Raw genomic sequence first — 17,330 nt, forward strand, 5'->3', positions numbered from 1 at the left:
TGCCTCCCTGGTCCTGATCTCCCCGCCTCTTCACAGGCAGACAAGGACAGCAAGACCAGGATAGGAACCTCAAGCCTAACCCAGCTCCCCTGCAAGCTGTGTGTGAAGTGCAGAGACGGAATTCTTTTGCAGCAATGGGGTGTTTATTCTTATCCTTGCTGAGAAGTAAACATGGCTGTGGTAGAGAAGTTGGAGAGCACAGAAGTAGATGAAGAAGTATTGATGGTCCCTTAGAGCCCCACTACCCAGATGTCGATGGTGCAGTGGGCAGGGACACCCAGGCAGGCAAGGGACTTTACACCAAGGACATTACAAAGCAGTCTCCCAGTTAAACTTCAGCTTTATTCAGATGCAGGGGACCAGAGGACTTCCCCAGCTTGTTCCATGGGACACTTAACCCCTGTTCCCCCACCTCACCCCAGAACCAGCCCTTTGCAGCTAGACATCAGAACTCATCCTTTATGTCAAAATGAGGTTGGTCTTCAGGCTTGAAGTCCAGGTTGGGGCTGCCATCCTCATGGAGGATCCTGCGGGCCGTGTAGCCGACAATGGGGTATTTGGCTTTGTACACCTTGCTGAAGATGTCATCCAGGGCCTCCAGCTCCTTAGCTGTGAGACCCGTCTTGGGGAGAAGAAATGGGACATGAAGGTGAGCAAATTGAATTTGACCACATTGTGTCTGGCACTATCTTCTCTCTGCCCCTGTCTTACCTACCCCAAATCCCAAATGCAAGAGGAAAAAAAAACTTAAGAAAAAAAAAAAAAAAAAAACTTTTTTTTTTTTTTTTTTTTTTTTTTTTTTAGGAGAGAACAGGAACACAGTCCTCACCATCACAGATTATGTAGTTGAGGTTCTTGCATTTAGGGAAATTGCAGGGGTCAGCACATCCGAAGTACAAAATGGATGAGGCTCACCCCGGGATACCTTTGTGTTCATCGTGTCTCTGCTTGCCAGAAATACATGAAAAAGCCATCCTAGACCAAATAATGGACAGTTGCTGTGGATTAATTCTTTTGCACACTGTGAAGATGTGTTGTTGTCATTGTTAATAATGAGCTGACGGGCCTATAGCTATGCAGGAAGATGTTAGGTGGCAGACTGGGAGAACTCTGGGGAGGAGGGCAGCATGGCCAGCCAGACACAGAGGAAGCGGGAGGTGAACATGATGAGCTGACAAAAGGTACCGCCATGTGGTTGAGCGTAAATGAGAAATACAGGTTTATTTAAGCTGAAAGAGCTTGTTAATAACAAGCCTAAGCTATTGGCTGGGCATTTATAATCAGTAATAAGTTTCTGTGTGTTTATTTGGGGAGTCTGCGATCCTGACAAAAAACTCTGCCTACAGACAATGGACTTTGAAAGAAACAGCCCTAGATATGCAGAGAATGTGTGCAGAGAGTATTTACAGGATGTGAGTACAGTGGGTGTGTGCAGGGGTGAGTGTAGTGGGTGTATGTAGGGGTAAGTGTAGAATGTGTGTGCAGGGGTGAGTGCAGGGTGTGTGTGCAGGTCTAGCACAGCATGTGTGTGTGCAGGGGTCAGTGTAAGGGATGTGTGCAGGAGTGAGTACAGCACATGTTGTTGGGTAAGTGCAGCATGTGTGTGTGCTTGCAGAGGTTAGTGCAGGATAAATGTACAGGTGAGTGCAGCATGTGTGTGCAGGGTGCAGACGCAAAGTGTCTATACAGAGGTGGAGTGCAGGGGAAGAATGCAGGGAGCATATAGAATTATCTTCCACAGGACACCCAGTCTTGGGTGGGCGGCCCCATAGCCCTACTACACTGACTGTCTGCTATACTTTGGATGGAGATTGTCACTTTATGAAAGGTTCCCTTGTCAATGGTTTGGTCTCCAGGGTGGAGCTCTTGGGAGGTGATGGATCCTTTAAGGGCGGGGCCTATCAAGTGGTCCTTACATTCAGAATTTGCCCTCACAGGAAGTGTGGGACACTGGCCAGGCCCCCTTTCTCTTCTGCTTCCTGATCATGAGGAATACCGGTTTCCTGGGCTGCATGCTCTAGCTATGTGGTAGTCAGTCATGGACTACAGCCTCCAAATTAACCCTTTTCTCTTTAGACATTGTTTCCAAGGCGGGAGAGACGGCTCAGCAGCCTGCACTGCTGTTGCAGGGGAGCCAGGTATAGTTCCCAGCACCCACACCAGGCAGTTCAGCTTCGGGGGACCTGACACCCTCTTCTGGCCTCTCTAGGCACCTGCAGGTGTGATGCACACAAACCGATAGCGGCACACACATACACAGAAATAAAAATAAGTTTTAAAGTTATTTATGTCAGACAGATACTTTGTTATCTGGAAGGAAGGTTAACTAAAGCCTTCCCCTTAATTTCCTGTAATATTATGGCTTAAGAATTTGGCTTATGTCACTGGGCAGTGGTAATGAACGAATCTCTGAGTTTGAGGCTAGCCTGATCAACATAGAGAGTTCCAGCCCAGACAGGACTACATAGTGACACCCTGTCTTAAAAAAACAACAAACAAAAACCAAGAACAAAATCCACAGCATGGGAACAGTGCATTTGACAAGTGTTCATGGGCTTACAGTGTCATGGGTCAGGTCTGCAGGATCCAGGGACATCTTGGCCACTCCTCTGGTGGAGTCCTTCCCGGTCAAGGCATTATATGGGGCTCCTCGCCCATAAAACTCTGCGGGGGAGGGGGGTGTAGGTGAGCTTACCCTTGGGGGTTCTCCAGCCCCCACAATCCTCAGAAAGGCTGTAGCTCTGAGGATGACTATAGCAGGGCAGATGGGAGGGCTGAGTCCATGTGGATGGTGTTCCACCAAACCAGGATGGTGCTCCACCAATCCAGAACACAAGTGAAACATACCTGCCAACTGAGCAGACCTGTTATCACAGCTGGGAAGGAGGCTGACACAGAAGGTCTGCATGTTCAAGGCTAGCCTGCACCCACTTCAAAATAAGTAAAAGGGGGAAAGGAGGAGGGGCTCAGTGGTAGACTACTTACCTTTATTATCATACAAAAAGTCCTGGTTCAACCTGTCCCTGTCCCTGTCCCTGTCCCTGTCCCTGTCCCTGTCCCTCTCCCTCTCTCTCTTCTCTCTCTCTCTCTCTCTCTCTCTCTCTCTCTCTCTCTCTCTCTGTGTGTGTGTGTGTGTAGATGGATGCACAAACACAGACAAGAGCCTCTGGTCTCAAAAGCCTCAGGAAGCCAAGTCTCCTACTATGTGATCTTACAGGATGAGTCCACTTTCAGGGCTGGAGAGATGGCTCAGTGGCTAAGAGCACTGACTCTTGTATAGGATCCAGGTTCAACTCCCAGCACCCACATGGTGGCTCCCAACCACCTATGACTCCAGTTCCAGGGGATCTGATGTCCTTCTGGCCTCTGTGAGCACTGCATGCACATGGTACACAGACATACATGCAGTCCAAACACCCATACACAAAATAAAAATAAAAAAACTATAAATAAAAATAAAAATAAACTCCTGGTACTATGTATAGATACAGTTGGGAAAACTGTGACATGGCCTTGCAATGTTCTGTCACCTACAACAGCAACTCTTAACTAAGGAGCACTTTTCTGGCTTCAACTAGAGTGCTCATCGGGTTTGAACTGGGTTCCACAGCCCTTCAAATAGGAACATGGCATTGATAGGAAATCCTAGGTAGATAAGACCTCTTGGTAAAATGCTGACAGGGATTAGCTCCATCAGGGCCCTCTCAGATGGAACGGAGAGGCCTTGCCTGACAAAGACCCTTGCCTCTTTCCTCCAGGCACCTGCTCTCATGCTGAGTTCTTCAAAAAGAAAGAACCACTTACCCTTTCCAGAGGTGACATCAAACACCACTCCTTTCACTGCCAAGTAGATGGGCTGATCCTCCTGGAAAGCAGGGGAGAGGTGTGAGGGGCGAGGTGTGTGAGGGGCAGGGGGAGGTGTGAGGGGCAGGGGGGGTGTGAGGGGCAGGGGGGTGTGAGGGGCAGGGGTGATGTGAGGGGCAGGGGGGGTGTGAGGGGCAGGGGGGATGTGAGGGGCAGGGGGGTGTGAGGGGCAGGGGAGAGGTGTGAGGGGCAGGGGGAGGGGGAGGTGTGAGGGGCAGGGGAGAGGTGTGAGGGGCAGGGGGAGGGGGAGGTGTGAGGGGCAGGGGGGAGGTGTGAGGGGCAGGGGAGAGGTGTGAGGGGCAGGGGGGTGTGAGGGGCAGGGGGAGGTGTGAGGGGCAGGGGGAGGGGGAGGTGTGAGGGGCAGGGGGAGGTGTGAGGGGCAGGGGGGGAGGTGTGAGGGGCAGGGGGGAGGTGTGAGGGGCAGGGGGGAGGGTGTGAGGGGCAGGGGGGGTGTGAGGGGCAGGGGGAGGGGGAGGTGTGAGGGGCAGGGGGGAGGTGTGAGGGGCAGGGGAGAGGTGTGAGGGGCAGGGGGGAGGTGTGAGGGGCAGGGGAGAGGTGTGAGGGGCAGGGGGAGGTGTGAGGGGCAGTGGGGAGATGCTGTCTCTCTCTACACAGGTATTGAGGACTGTTTCCCATAAGCTGGGTAAGCAGTGGTGGGGGTCCCAAGACTTGATCCTGGCAGGCTCACCACCTCTCAGGTAATTCACCAAATTCACCCATTCACCAAAGTTCAGGGATCATAAAATGCCACAGAGAAAGTGTGGCATTGCCATCCTGTGAAACAGTGAGGACTGGAAGCAGATAAGAGAGCCAGGCATGGTGGTGCATGCTGTAATCTCAGCATTCGGAAGGCAGAGGCAGGAGGATCAGAGGTTCGAGGTTAGCCTTAGCTACTTATCAAACTTGAGGCTAGCCTGGGCTATGTGAGACCCTATCTCAAAATAATAAATTAAATAAGATACAAATCAAAAGAACACAAAATGTTGGGTGATTCCCGTCAAAGCGCTATCTTGTCACCAACAGATATACGTGGGTGTAAGCATGCAATGACCCACTTTTTATTTTGCTTCTTAAAAAAAAATAAGATTTATTTGGGCTTGGAGAGATGACTCCATGGATAAGAGTACTGGCTTCTCTTCCAGATAGCCTGGGTTCAATTCCCAGCACCCAAATGGCAGTTCACAACCATCTACAACTCCAATTCCAGGGAACCTGACTCCTTCTGACCTCGGTGGGCACCAGGCACACGCATGACACAGACATACAAAACAACTTTTAAAAATTAAATTACTCGTGTATTTAACTTTAGCCTGGGTACAGCCACCTTCCTGGGTGAATGCCCACGCGATCCATTGCACTGCTAAGTTCCCTTTCCTTCTGCACTTGATCAGCGAGAACCTCCTTCCTTAAGCCTGGACCTCTTTGACAATCCACTGACCTCTGAGGGGCCCTCATCCCTTCCTGTTGTCAGCTCTCTGGAAAGAGGGGAGTCATAACCTTCCTCCTCATGTGGAAAGGGATGTTGGAATGCCTTTTCCCAAGTCACTAAGGAACTGAACATCATTTTGGCTGTTGCTACTCGAGAGAGATGACCACAAAATGGAAGGGCCTAATCTAAACTTTACGAACTGTAAACTCAAGAAGAATCAGATAACCAAGAAGAAAGACTGGTGTTTTCCTAACAGAAAGTATTTTAAATGTAATTTGGCTAGATGTGGGTGTGCACACCTTTAATCCCAGTGTTCAAGAAGCAGAGGCAGGCAGATCTCTGTGAGTTTGAGGCCAGACTGGTCTACATAAAGAGTTCCTGGCCAGCCAGAATAGGCTGGCTAGTTTTGTCAACTTGATGTAAGCTGAAGACATTTTGGAAGAGAAAACCTCACTTGAAAAATATATGTATAAGACTGGCCTATAGACTGGTTTGTGGCTCATCTTGGTTGATGTGGGAGGGCCCAGCTCACTGTGTGGGCAGTGCTGCCCCTGAGCAGCTGGTCCTGGGTACTAAAAGAAAGCAGGTACAAGCTGTAAGGAGCTAGCCATTAGGCATCCTCTCCGATGGCTTCTGCTTTGGTTCTTACCCCCAGGTTCCTGCTCTACTTGAGTTCCTGCCCTGACCTCCTTCAGTGGATGATGTGTAAGATGAAATAACCCCTTTCCTCCCAAGTTACCTTTGGTTGTGGTTATAATGTTGCATCACAGCAACAGAAAACCCTAAGACAAAGGACTAAACAGTGAGACCTTGTCTCACAAACCAGAACAATGAAAATGTAATTCCAAATTTGCTCACAGAAACTTTGAAGTTAAAACTGGAAGGAATCTGAAAGGTGCTCAAACACTTTCCCTATGGGTGAGGCTGTTAGTTGTGTATATGTATGTGCAGAGGTGTGTGTGTGTGTGTGTGTGTGTGTGTGTGAGCTTTGAGAAGCTGCCTGCTATGTAACCTAGGTTAGTCTTGAACTCAGTTCTCTTGAATGTCTCCTGAGGGTTGGGGTTCCAGGCTTGCCCCACCACACCCTGCTGAGTAAGGCTGTTTGGACCCAAGGAGGTTAAATGAGGAATGACTCAGAGGGGAAGGCAGCTTTGGAACACAAGGTTCCTCCTGTCCTCTCTTGATGGCCACCAGAGGGCATCCTCAGCCCAGAGAGACCATGCCTGGATGTAGGGGAGAATAGGGGCTGAAGAATTGGGGCTCCAGGAGAGCATATGCATGGCAGGAGGGACAACACCTGGGACATACAGAGGCCTCACCATCTGGCCTTTCTGCCTGTCTCTGGCCAAGCAGAAGCTTGGAGAGAGGAAGAAAATGGAGTGTGGACACAGCTGGCAGGCAGGCTTAGCCGTTGGCCAGAGCACCTGCACCTCACCATCCTCTGGGTCCCAGCCAGCACCCTTCTTTGGAAAAGAGGGAACCTGCTGTCGGTGTTCTGTTTTGTTTTCCAGAGAAAACTCTGCCTTCCTGGAGTGAGGCCATGTTCTTCTAACTGCAGGCGGCACCCATGACCCATCTATCTGTAGGTCACAGAACAGGTATTTATCAACAAACTAAAGGGGATAGGAGAAAATAATAGAAAGGCAGAGATAACAGAAATGCCTGGGTCTAAGGTTTTCCTTCAGCATTCTCCATTAACTTTCACACAAGCTAATAAGGCTGGCAGCAGCTGACATTGCTCAGGGGTCACCATGCCAAGCACTTTGTGTATCCCCAGCTCATTTCATCTTCACAAAATGCCTGTGTTGAGGAGGAATTCACTGTAACCATGAGATGAGTTTTGCTACCAACCAAAGTTTATCAATACCCAGCCAGGTGAGGCAGAGAAGTCATATGTACACAGGTCATCACAGACAATCTGGGTGGGTGTGACCTGCCCCAACCCACTGAAAGGCCATGATGTTCCCTGAGGAAAAAGGAACTCCACCTAGGTGGGCATGGTGGTGCCTGCCTTAAGATCTCTGTGAGTTTGAGGCCACCTTTGTCTACATAGGGAGTCCAGGACAGCCAGAACTACATAGTGAGACCCTATCTCAAAAACCCCTTCCAGGGAGAATGGGAGGGAGGGAGGAAAAGAGGGAGGGAGGGAAGGAGAGAGAGAGAGAGAGGGAGGGGGAAAGGGAGAAAGAAACAGATGGGGGAGAGACAGACAGGGGAGAGAGAGAGAGAGAGAGATCCACCTGCTAGAGAATTCCAGCCTCCTTGCTGGTCCATCCTGCCTACTTAGCCAGCCCCACCATCTACAAACTGCTGTAATAAAATTTCCCCTTTCTCTGATGCCAACACCATACAGTTGAAAATATGGCATCTATCAGACTTTGAAGACTGGCGGCGGGCGGAAAAACCTTACTCCTTACAAATGGCGCCCACGTGGCTAATAAGAACTTCCATTTAAAATTTAACATAAGCTTATAAAAGGGTTTTAGAACAAAAGAACAGAAACAAGCAAGGTTTCTTGGTAGCAGCATTTTTCTCGGTTGGACTCTGCTTTGCAAGAGACAAGCAGATATTTGCGTGTCTCCTTTAAGGGAGGATTCCTGACTCAGCATAAGCGGCAAAAATCTGCACGGCTTTTAAATAACTCTGCTAACAATTTATTGGTGTGTATGAGAGATGGCAATGGCAGTGACCACATCTCTAAGCTGGCGGCATCCTTGCTGGATGGCAGCGCAGACCAAGGCAGTGACCACAGCTCTCAGTGCTGGTGGTAATATAGCCACCGCCATGTTTGATAAACCGCCACAGAAACAACTATGAATTTCATTTTAGCAATGTTGTTTTTTTACCAGATAATAACCAGAAAAAGATAAAGATTTATAGTAAAGACAGATTCATATTAAGAAAACCTCTAAAGGTTTACAGTGTGTTTTAAAAAATACGTAGGCTTGGGAGAGAATAAAAAAAAAATGGTTTTAAAAAGACAAAGAGGAGCTGGGTGTGGTGGCACATACCTTTAATCCCAGCACTCAGGAGACAGAGGCAAGCAGATTTCTTGTGATTTCAAAGTAAACCTGGTATGCAGAGTGAATTCCAGGACAGATAAGAGTTACACAGAGAAACCCTGTCTCAAAAAATAAAAAATAAAAAGTAAAAGAAACAGAGTAATAATAAAGCCACGTAAAGATGAAAAGCTCAGAGGGAATCTGGTTACTGTATGGCATTATATTGTCTTTATATCGTCTGACTGCTGAGGAAACAATGGTTAAAGGAAATACTGCTGGATTAATTCAATTTATATATTTTAAAAATGCTTTGACTCCAAAATTTAAGTTCAAGGACAAGTTACTGGGGAAAAGGATTTCTAATTTTGTTTCCACAAAAAATGAAAAGCTGTGGATTCCTTCCAGATTAATGTGGTTTGAGCAAGCCAGACCCCCTGAAACAGCATTCCTGGTGATCCAACATTCAAAACAGCTTGAACAAGGCAGACTTGCAGCAGACTACAGCCAAGATTTCTGCATCTTCTTAGGATTCCCAATGACAGCGCCCCTATCAGCAGGAAGAACGACGCCCAAATTCCCAAATATTGTTTATAAATGTTTGTTTTATTTATATGGGGTTGGTTATAAATGGTTAATGATCACAACCAATATCTTTTTAAAGGTAAAAAAGGGATTATGGTATAGATATGAATACGTTGTTTTGGAATGGATTTTCATTTATTGATACAATTTAAGGTCAATTTTGTGATGTTTATATTTCTCCTTTTGTTTAGGTATTGTGTTTATATAGCTCAGTTAGAAATGTAGTGTATAACTTAGTACAGATTATAGATAATTACCTATGATAGTCAAAGCTTAGAGTTAAGTTAGTTAGGTTTTTCAAGATACACAGAGATGTATTTGAGATAGATAGTCATTCTTCAAACCTGTCAAAGACCTCCAGAATATGGCATTTAAAATGGTTTAGGGTTTTTCTTGACAGTGAGACATAATTGCTCCTGGCAACACCACCTGCATCAGAAAGGAAGATGGACATTGAAGAAACTAGTTAAGGAGTTTACTTCCAATATGGCAAGACTAGCCATTTGGACAAGATACTGCTCTTATCTGGACAGTTTGACTTTATGCTGTATAAACTGGACATGCAGGACCCACAGAAAATTGACTGCTGATTCAAGATGGATATTGCTACAGAGTTCCTGCTTCATGGAAGAGTCTGCCAGACAGTCTGCAGGACACAGAGAAAAATGACTGACAAACTGCCAATACAAGAAGACAGTTTAAAGTTTCGTGCTTTGCTAAAGAGTCTGCCAGACACAGCCTATGGGCTGAAGATGGAAGATTACAGAAGAACTTCAGGTAACTGGCCAGGCAGTGAGTTGTCTCTGTCATTTTTAGAGTTTATATACTATCCTTCTGTGGTCTTTGATGGAGTTGAAGACAGATAGTTATGGTTATAGTTTTCCTTAGTTAGGATTAAAGATAAGTTACTTTAGACACATAAAGATAGGATAGATGATGGAATATTTTCTTCAAATCTTGCTAAATGTTAATGGACTAAATATTGTTAACTGTGGTTTTTATTTGATAACTGTTGTGTGATATATTTTGCTATGTTAAGGTTAAAACCCTTCTTTTTATTTAGACAGAAAAGAGGAGATGATGGGAGATAAACTAAATATTGTTAACCGTGATTCTTACTTGATAATTGTTGTGTGATATATTTTGCTATGCTAAGGTTAAAACACTTCTTTTTATTTAGACAGAAAAGAGGAGATGATGGGAGATGTCATTATGTATATATGTTTCTCATACTGGTTAATGAATAAAGCACTGTTGGCCAATAAGAAAGGAAGATAGGAGGGACTAGGAGACAAGGAGGAAAGAGGAAGTAGGGGGGAGGGGTGAAGATGGAGAGTCTGGAGAGAACGGAACCGCCATTCCTCCACTCTCGGTAAGACCATGTGGAAATACATAGAAATGGGTTAATACTTAAGATAGAGCTAGCCGATAAGAAACTAGTAACTGGCCAACAGAATTATATCAAATACAGAGTCTCGGTGTGTTAACTGGGGCTGGCGCGGCAGCAGGACAAGACCAGGCGGCGGGAGGAAAATCCATACTCCTTACAGGAGAGAGAGAGAGAGAGAGAGAGAGAGAGAGAGAGAGAGAGAGATCCACCTGCTAGAGAATTCCAGCCTCCTTGCTGGTCCACCCTGCCTACTTAGCCAGCCCCACCATCTACAAACTGCTGTAATAAAATTTCCCCTCTCTCTGATGCCAACACCATACAGTTGAAAATATGGCATCTGTCAGACTTTGTAACTTGGCCCAAATCACACAGCACAGCAGAAATGCAAGCCCAGGTACCACCCAAAGGTTTAAGGTTTAGTGTGACCAAATAATGTATCACACAAACCACACATTATGTTCCTATCCCTGTGTCCTCATGGACCCATGGGTTTAAACAGGTGGTTCTCATCTCTTTTCTTTTTTTCTTTTTGGTTTTTCAAGACATGATTTCTCTGTGTAGTCCTGGCTTTCCTGGCATTCACTCTGTAAACCAGGCTGGCCTCGAACTCACAGAGATCCACCTGGCTCTGCCTCCCTAGTGCTGGGATTAAAGGCACGTTGTGACCTTTAATATAGTTCCTGCTGTTGTGGTAACCCCAACCATAAAACCATTTTTGTCGCTACTACTTCATGACTGTAATTTTGCTACTGTTATGAATCATAATGCAAATATCTGTGTTTTCAGATGATCTTAAGGGATCCCTGTGAAAGGGTCATCTGACCCAAAGGGGTTGGGACCCACGGGTTGAGAACCGATGGACTAAGCTGTGACTCCTAAGGATCTGCTTTGGAGCGACCCTTGTATATTTGATCTGTGTAAGGCCGGCTAACACAGAGGAGAGGCTAGAGCATAGGCCAGAGATATTCAGCAAAGCAACATTGGTCCTTCCTCCTGTACAACAGAGCACTTTAGATTCCCCATCGGTGAAGGCAGGGGATTCATTCCTGGAAAGCACTGCAATACCCTGGAACTGATTCCCCCAAACTAGATTCCAGCTTCCTCCCCACCTACAGCAGCTGCCCACATGGGGAGTGGAGGGGGGGGCATTGCTTCTCCCCCTCCCCCTGCATTCATTGCCATGGATCCAGACACCAAATGGGTTTTCAGAAAGCCTGGGACACCAGGAGCAGGAAAAGAGGGCTGATCATCAGGGCCTGCCCCAGTACCCCATCCCAGGGACTGGCCACTGCACAAACTGTAGGCCGTGTGGCCCCAGCCCACGTTCACACTGAAATCTAGAAGGGTCTGAGGTCTGTCCTCAAACCCACAGCGACAAGGCGGGGCGAGGGAAGTGTGGGGTGGGGCATGAGGGCAACGATCGGACTCCACCAAGGGCCTTGCATGGGTCCCCTGCCACCGGCTTGGGGCCTGGAGACAGCAGCCAGCCCAGGCCGAGCCGCCTACCTCCTCGCCGCTGTAGCGGGCCAGCTCCTCCTCGGTGAATAGCCGCACCGGGGGCCCGCGCTCTACCGGCCGCCGCGTCTGCCCAGAGCGGGCTGTGGGCGCCAGGGTCAGAGCCAGCACCAGGGCGAGCGCCGCCACCGGCTGCAGCCGCCACCCGGGCGCAAGGCGCGCCATAGACCACGAGGACCCGGCGGGAGGACGGCGGGGCGGAGCACCGAGGGCACCTAGGGAGGGGCCCTGTAAGACATGATCCAGCTTATTAACTGGTTTCTCTCTCTCCTCCAGTCTCTCTATTTAGCCTACAATGTTCTTGAACTGCGGTTATCCTCCTGCCTCAGCATCCAGAAAACTGGGATTGCAGGCTAGTGGCACCAAGCTCAGCTGACATGCTTACTCCTCCCTTCTTTCCTTCCTTCCTTCCTTCCTTCCTTCCTTCCTTCCTTCCTTCCTTCCTTCCTTCCTCCCTTTCCTCCCTCCTTCTTTCCCTCCCTCCCCGCCCTTCTCCCTTCCCTTCTTCCCGGCCCCTCCCTTCCCTCCCTCCCTGCCCCTCCCCTCCCCTCCCCCTCCCCTCCCTCTCTTTTCAGGTGTTCCTTCATTCTAATTTATGAATGTACCAAGGCTGGCCTTGCAGGGAGCCTCCTACCCTGGCTCTCTTATAGGATTGTGTAGCAACTAACATGACTGTGGCCTTGAAGAGTCCCTTCAGGCCAAACATAACTTGACACCTGCCGCCCTCCAGCGATCAGTCTGGCTGCTCCAGCCCCTTTATCTGCAGGCCTGTGTACCAGGACTCTCTTGAAATCAAAAGATCCTTCCGGGGATTTCTGCTGACCACATCTAGCTGCCAACTTCCCAGAGACACTAAGGATCTCTTCATAACTGAATAACATACCCATCATGCACACTGGCATCTATCTGAACTCAGATTTTCCAGAGGTCACAAGTGCCTTTTGCTACGCGAACCCAGACTCATTTTTAAAAACACTTGGAAGCAATAGTTATCTGCAAAGAAAATAGGAACTGAAGCTGGAGAGATGGTTCCGTGGTTAAGAGCACTGGGTGCTCTTCTAGAGGACCTGGGCTCAATTCCCAGCACTTACACAGCAGCTCACAACCATCAGTAACTCCAGTCTCCTGGGACCTGACACCCTTCCTGACCTCTGTGGGCAACTGGCCCTTTCCCTTTCCCCAGACCTGCCAACTTCAGGCAGCACTTCGTCTGGACTGAATTCAATGGAAACCCTGCTCTGAATATTTCTTGATAAATTATTTACCCTCATGAGGATAAAATGCCTCACCAATATCTCAGTCAAGTTGTCAGTCAAGTTTAACCATCACAAACAGGTAGCAATAGGTTCATATTACACAAAGGCAACTGAGGTCCAGGCAGGTTAAAATAACTACCAAGACCACAGGGTCAGTCAGAGCAGAGCCAAGACTTGGGCATCTGGGTGCCAGGTTCCTGCTTTTGCCCTCTGCTGTCTTTGGGTTGAGTCTGAGCAGAGAAGTGATACGAACAACTGGGCACACAAGCTGAGGGCTCAGAGAGCTGGCAGTGATGGGTTCACATACATTCGGGGCCTGTTTCCTGGGGCCACTGCACCAAAGGACCACAAACTGGATGATTTGTAGATGTGTCCAGTTTTTTGGCATTGTGACATGATATTATCATCTGCAAAGTTTATGTCTGAGAACTATGCAGTCAAGTTACAAAAAAAAAAAAATCAAATGTTTTAAGTAAGTTTGTGATTTTGTGTTGAGCCGGGTGCATAGCTGGTCCAGGGACAGCGGTGAAATCTGCAGCCATTTGTGGTAACTGGACCCATTTTGACCTGCTGGGCTGCGTCCCTCCAGGCTGCTTCTATTATCACATGGTGTCCTCCTATCTTGTCTTCACATCACTGTTTGTGGCTGCTTGATTGAGAATGGCTCCCATAGGCCCATATATTCGAATGCTTTGTCCCCAGTTGTTGGAACTGTTTGGGAAGGATTAGGAAGTATGACATCGTTGGAGGAGAGATGTGTGTGGGGGGGTGGCTCTGCGGTTTCAAAAGATTTATGGAATTCTCAGAGCTTTCTCTCTGGCTCATGGTTGCAGACCAAGCAAGATATGGGCCTCACCCCACTCTCATGGACTCTAACCTCTGAAATGGAAAGCAAAGTAAATGCTTCCTTTTATAAGTCGCCTTGCTCATGGTGCTATATCTCAGTGATAGGAAAGTAAGTAAGATACCTTCCATCTTTTCATGAGGTCCTATTGGATAGGGCCTATCTCATTGCACTTATGTCCCACTAAATCTCCAATGACCCTATTTTTGAGGAGACATAAAATCATTACAAGACCCTGGGACAGAGAGGGTAATTGAAGCCATGAGACAGCACCCCAGGAATCAGAGAAAAGGAGACAGAGAAGCTAGTTTTGAAAATAGTCACCTTGTGGAGCCAGGAGGAGCGGCCAGACAAGACTGGGAAGGAAGAGGAGGGTATCAGCTAGGGGTCCCGGAAGCCTGGAGGAAAGTGTGTCCTGGGGTCCAGTGCTGCACAGAGGGCAAGGGTAGGAAGCATGAGGGGCAGCAAGATGGCTCAGTGGTACAGCGCTTGCCTCACAAGCCTTACAACCCACAATCTCATACATGCCTGCTAATAATACATCAAGCAAACAGGAAGACACGAGGAAACAGGCATGTGGTGTGACAAAACAGAAGTCACACTCCTTTGAAGCGTGACTGCTCAGGGTGGGACAAGAAGCCTTGGGGATATCAAAGGCTAAAAACTCTATTTTTATGCCTCTCTGCACTCACACAACAAAGCCTCAGGAATGAGAGAGCTGGTTGTCTTAGTCACTTCTGGATCCAGTGTGGGCATGGCACATTGTATGTGTTAAACTGGGTTGACTATTGCATTAGCCAGTATTAACTCCAGATTTATCATTGCACAGTATGGCTGGGGTAGGTTTATCTGGTTCCTTTCGGCTATAAAATCCTATGTGTGGCACATTCCATCAGCTACCCTTTTACCGATACAGTGAGAGAATTAATGAGTTGCTTATATTTTTGTCTGGTAAATGTCTTACTTAGGGTTTTTATTGCTGTGATAACATATCATGACCAAAGGTAACTTGGGGAGGAAAGGATTTATTTCATCTTACACCTTCTAAATCCATCATCCAGGGAAGTTGGGGCAGGAGCTGAAGCAGAGGTCATGGAGGGGTGCTCCTTACTGGCTTGCTCCTCATGGCTTGCTCAACCTGCTTTCTCAGAGAACCCAGGACCACCAATCCAGGGTAGTACTGCCCAAGTGAGCTGGGCCCTCCCACATCTACCATCAATCAAGAAAATGCACCACAGGCTTGCCCACAGGCCAGTCTGGCAGAACCAGGTTTTCAATTGTAGTTCCCTCCTCCAAAATCACTCTAGCTTGTGTCAAGTTGACATAAAACCAACCAGCACAGTGAACTCTAGTTAAATGAGATGGCTAAGCCAGAATTCTATTAATAAACTTAACCAATATTTGTTGAGCTCCTACACTGTCTTAGGTGCTATACAAACTGTACCTTCTTCTCGGGCTTTGGCTATGATCAAGCGTGTATTGTCTATATAATGGCCCATTTAATAGATGTAAGGGCTGAGCACCTAGGGTGCATGGGAGGTGATGTAAGACAAACAAAAGAAACCCACTTCTCCCTGGTACACTGGGCAGGTATTGAGAATGGTTAAACTTTTATCAAAAGTCCGCTAAGTTCTTAAGTATTCCTTCTGATGATCATTTCTGATAAATTTATGAGGTAGGGCATTTGGATGCCATAACCAGCCCTGGTTGGGATGTCCTGGCTGTCTTTGGCAGAAAAACTGTCAGATAGATAGCCAGCTGATTACCTTTCGGCTGCACCAGCCATTCTGAACACTACCCAGGAACCTTAGAAAACTATCCACCTATTACAGCCTGTTGCTTTGGCTCTTGAAGATACAACCTCAGCCAGGGTTGTTTCACACACTCCATAACAGACTACTTGCTGTCACAAGTCTTGTGGAACTCTAGGTAACTGACAACCATTTCTAGTTAGGCCAGAAAAAGGACACTCCCACCTGGTGGTCCAGTGTGATTGGTAAAAACACAAACCTTCATTTGCATGTGAAGTTTTCTGTGATTGATTTGATACCCCTTCTCTGACTATATAAACAGACTGTTAAGCTCACTTAGTAAGAGGACCCCTTTCTGACAGTGTACTGCCTCCCTTGGTGTCCCAACATTTTCCCCCAAAAGAAGCTATCCGTAGTGATCCTGTCTGCCTACTTTCAGTGGGGCAGGCAGTGCTAGGAACAGGAAGCCAGCAGCAGTAGAGACAGAAACAGCAGCAGCAACAACAACCAAAGTCGAGCAATCAGAAGTCTGAGCTGCAAAAGCAGCAAGATAGCTAGCTGCTTGGCAGCTAAAGGAGAAGTCACTGGGCAGTTGGAGTGCATGGCCAGCACAGGAACAAGGATGACAAGAGAGTCAGGAGCAAGGCTGGAGAAAGCAAGTCTGAAAAGAGAAACGGTAGCACCTGGTTACTGGAAGACTTCCGGGAGCTGTCATGCCTTGAGGGCCAAGGGTCTCAGACTCCCTAAGTTTAGGGAGCTGAAATATGGGCTGCTTTCAAGGCAGAATGAAGGGTCCTGGTATCTAGGTGTATGTAAGAACTACAAGTAAAACAGGACCCTGTAGCTAAGGATCCTGTTACTCAGGCCTGGGTGAGAGCTGTTGACACTAGAGGGGGCACTTCCAGCTGCTGCTGGTAAACACCTTGAGATACAAGACCTCCCAAAGAGGAGCACTTCCAGAGTTCCATCCAGGCTGCCCTGATGTGACTGGTGCCACTGTGCTTGCCACTGAGAGGGGAAGGAGTCAAGTGTCATGAGTAGCTTGGGGCAGGGCCAAGCTGCAGCTGCAGGGGGCACCTCGCTGAGGTTCAATAAGCAGCCTCTGTCTGCTTCACAGCTGAGTGGCTCTAGGCAGTGAGAGGAGGAAGATGTGGTCCTCGAATCCACCCAGTCACAGCACAGACATTCTCCCCACTTTTAGAGCTTGTGGCTTAAGGCTGAACAGGTATGTGGGTGTTTGCAGAACGGTCCTTTCTGCTTCTCACAAGTTACTGTGATACTGCTGTGTTGGCTGTAGTGGTAGATGAAAGCAGGGCTCAGAACATGGAGAAAATCGTGGGTGGGGGCAGAGCCAGACAGAATGATGGAAACTGCTGAAGGATGGCTAAGCAGTTTACACTTGTTAATCTTGCAGAGCACCTGGGTTTGGTTCCCAGCACTACATAGGAGGCTGCAATGTGTGTGATGCCTTCTCGGTCCCTCCATGGTCACCTGCACACAAGGAGTACAGTTATATATTCAGACAGACAGATAGACAGACAGACAGACAGACACACACACACACACACACACACACACACACACAGAGAGAGAGAGAGAGAGAGAGAGAGAGAGAGAGAGAGAGAGAGAGAGAGAGAATAAAGATCATATGAATTGGAAAATGGTGTAATCCTAGGACTTGGGAAGCTGAGACACAC

The 17,330-nt window shown here is 47.8% G+C and overlaps 1 protein-coding gene across 1 annotated transcript; it reads right to left on the reverse strand.

Moving 5' to 3' along the window:
- Nucleotides 1-322: 322 nt before the first annotated feature.
- Nenf (neudesin neurotrophic factor) lies at nt 323-11,966 on the reverse strand. Its single transcript, XM_051186643.1, has 4 exons — nt 11,774-11,966; nt 3,805-3,865; nt 2,561-2,664; nt 323-622 (listed from the first exon to the last, which is right to left on the reverse strand). Exons 1-4 carry the CDS (start codon nt 11,945-11,947, stop codon nt 446-448), a joined length of 516 nt encoding a protein of 171 aa, XP_051042600.1. The 5' UTR covers nt 11,948-11,966; the 3' UTR covers nt 323-445.
- Between the last annotated feature and the right edge of the window lie 5,364 nt (nt 11,967-17,330).

This window comes from Phodopus roborovskii, unplaced genomic scaffold, assembly GCF_943737965.1.
Source record: "Phodopus roborovskii unplaced genomic scaffold, PHOROB, whole genome shotgun sequence".
NCBI lineage: Eukaryota > Metazoa > Chordata > Mammalia > Rodentia > Cricetidae > Phodopus > Phodopus roborovskii.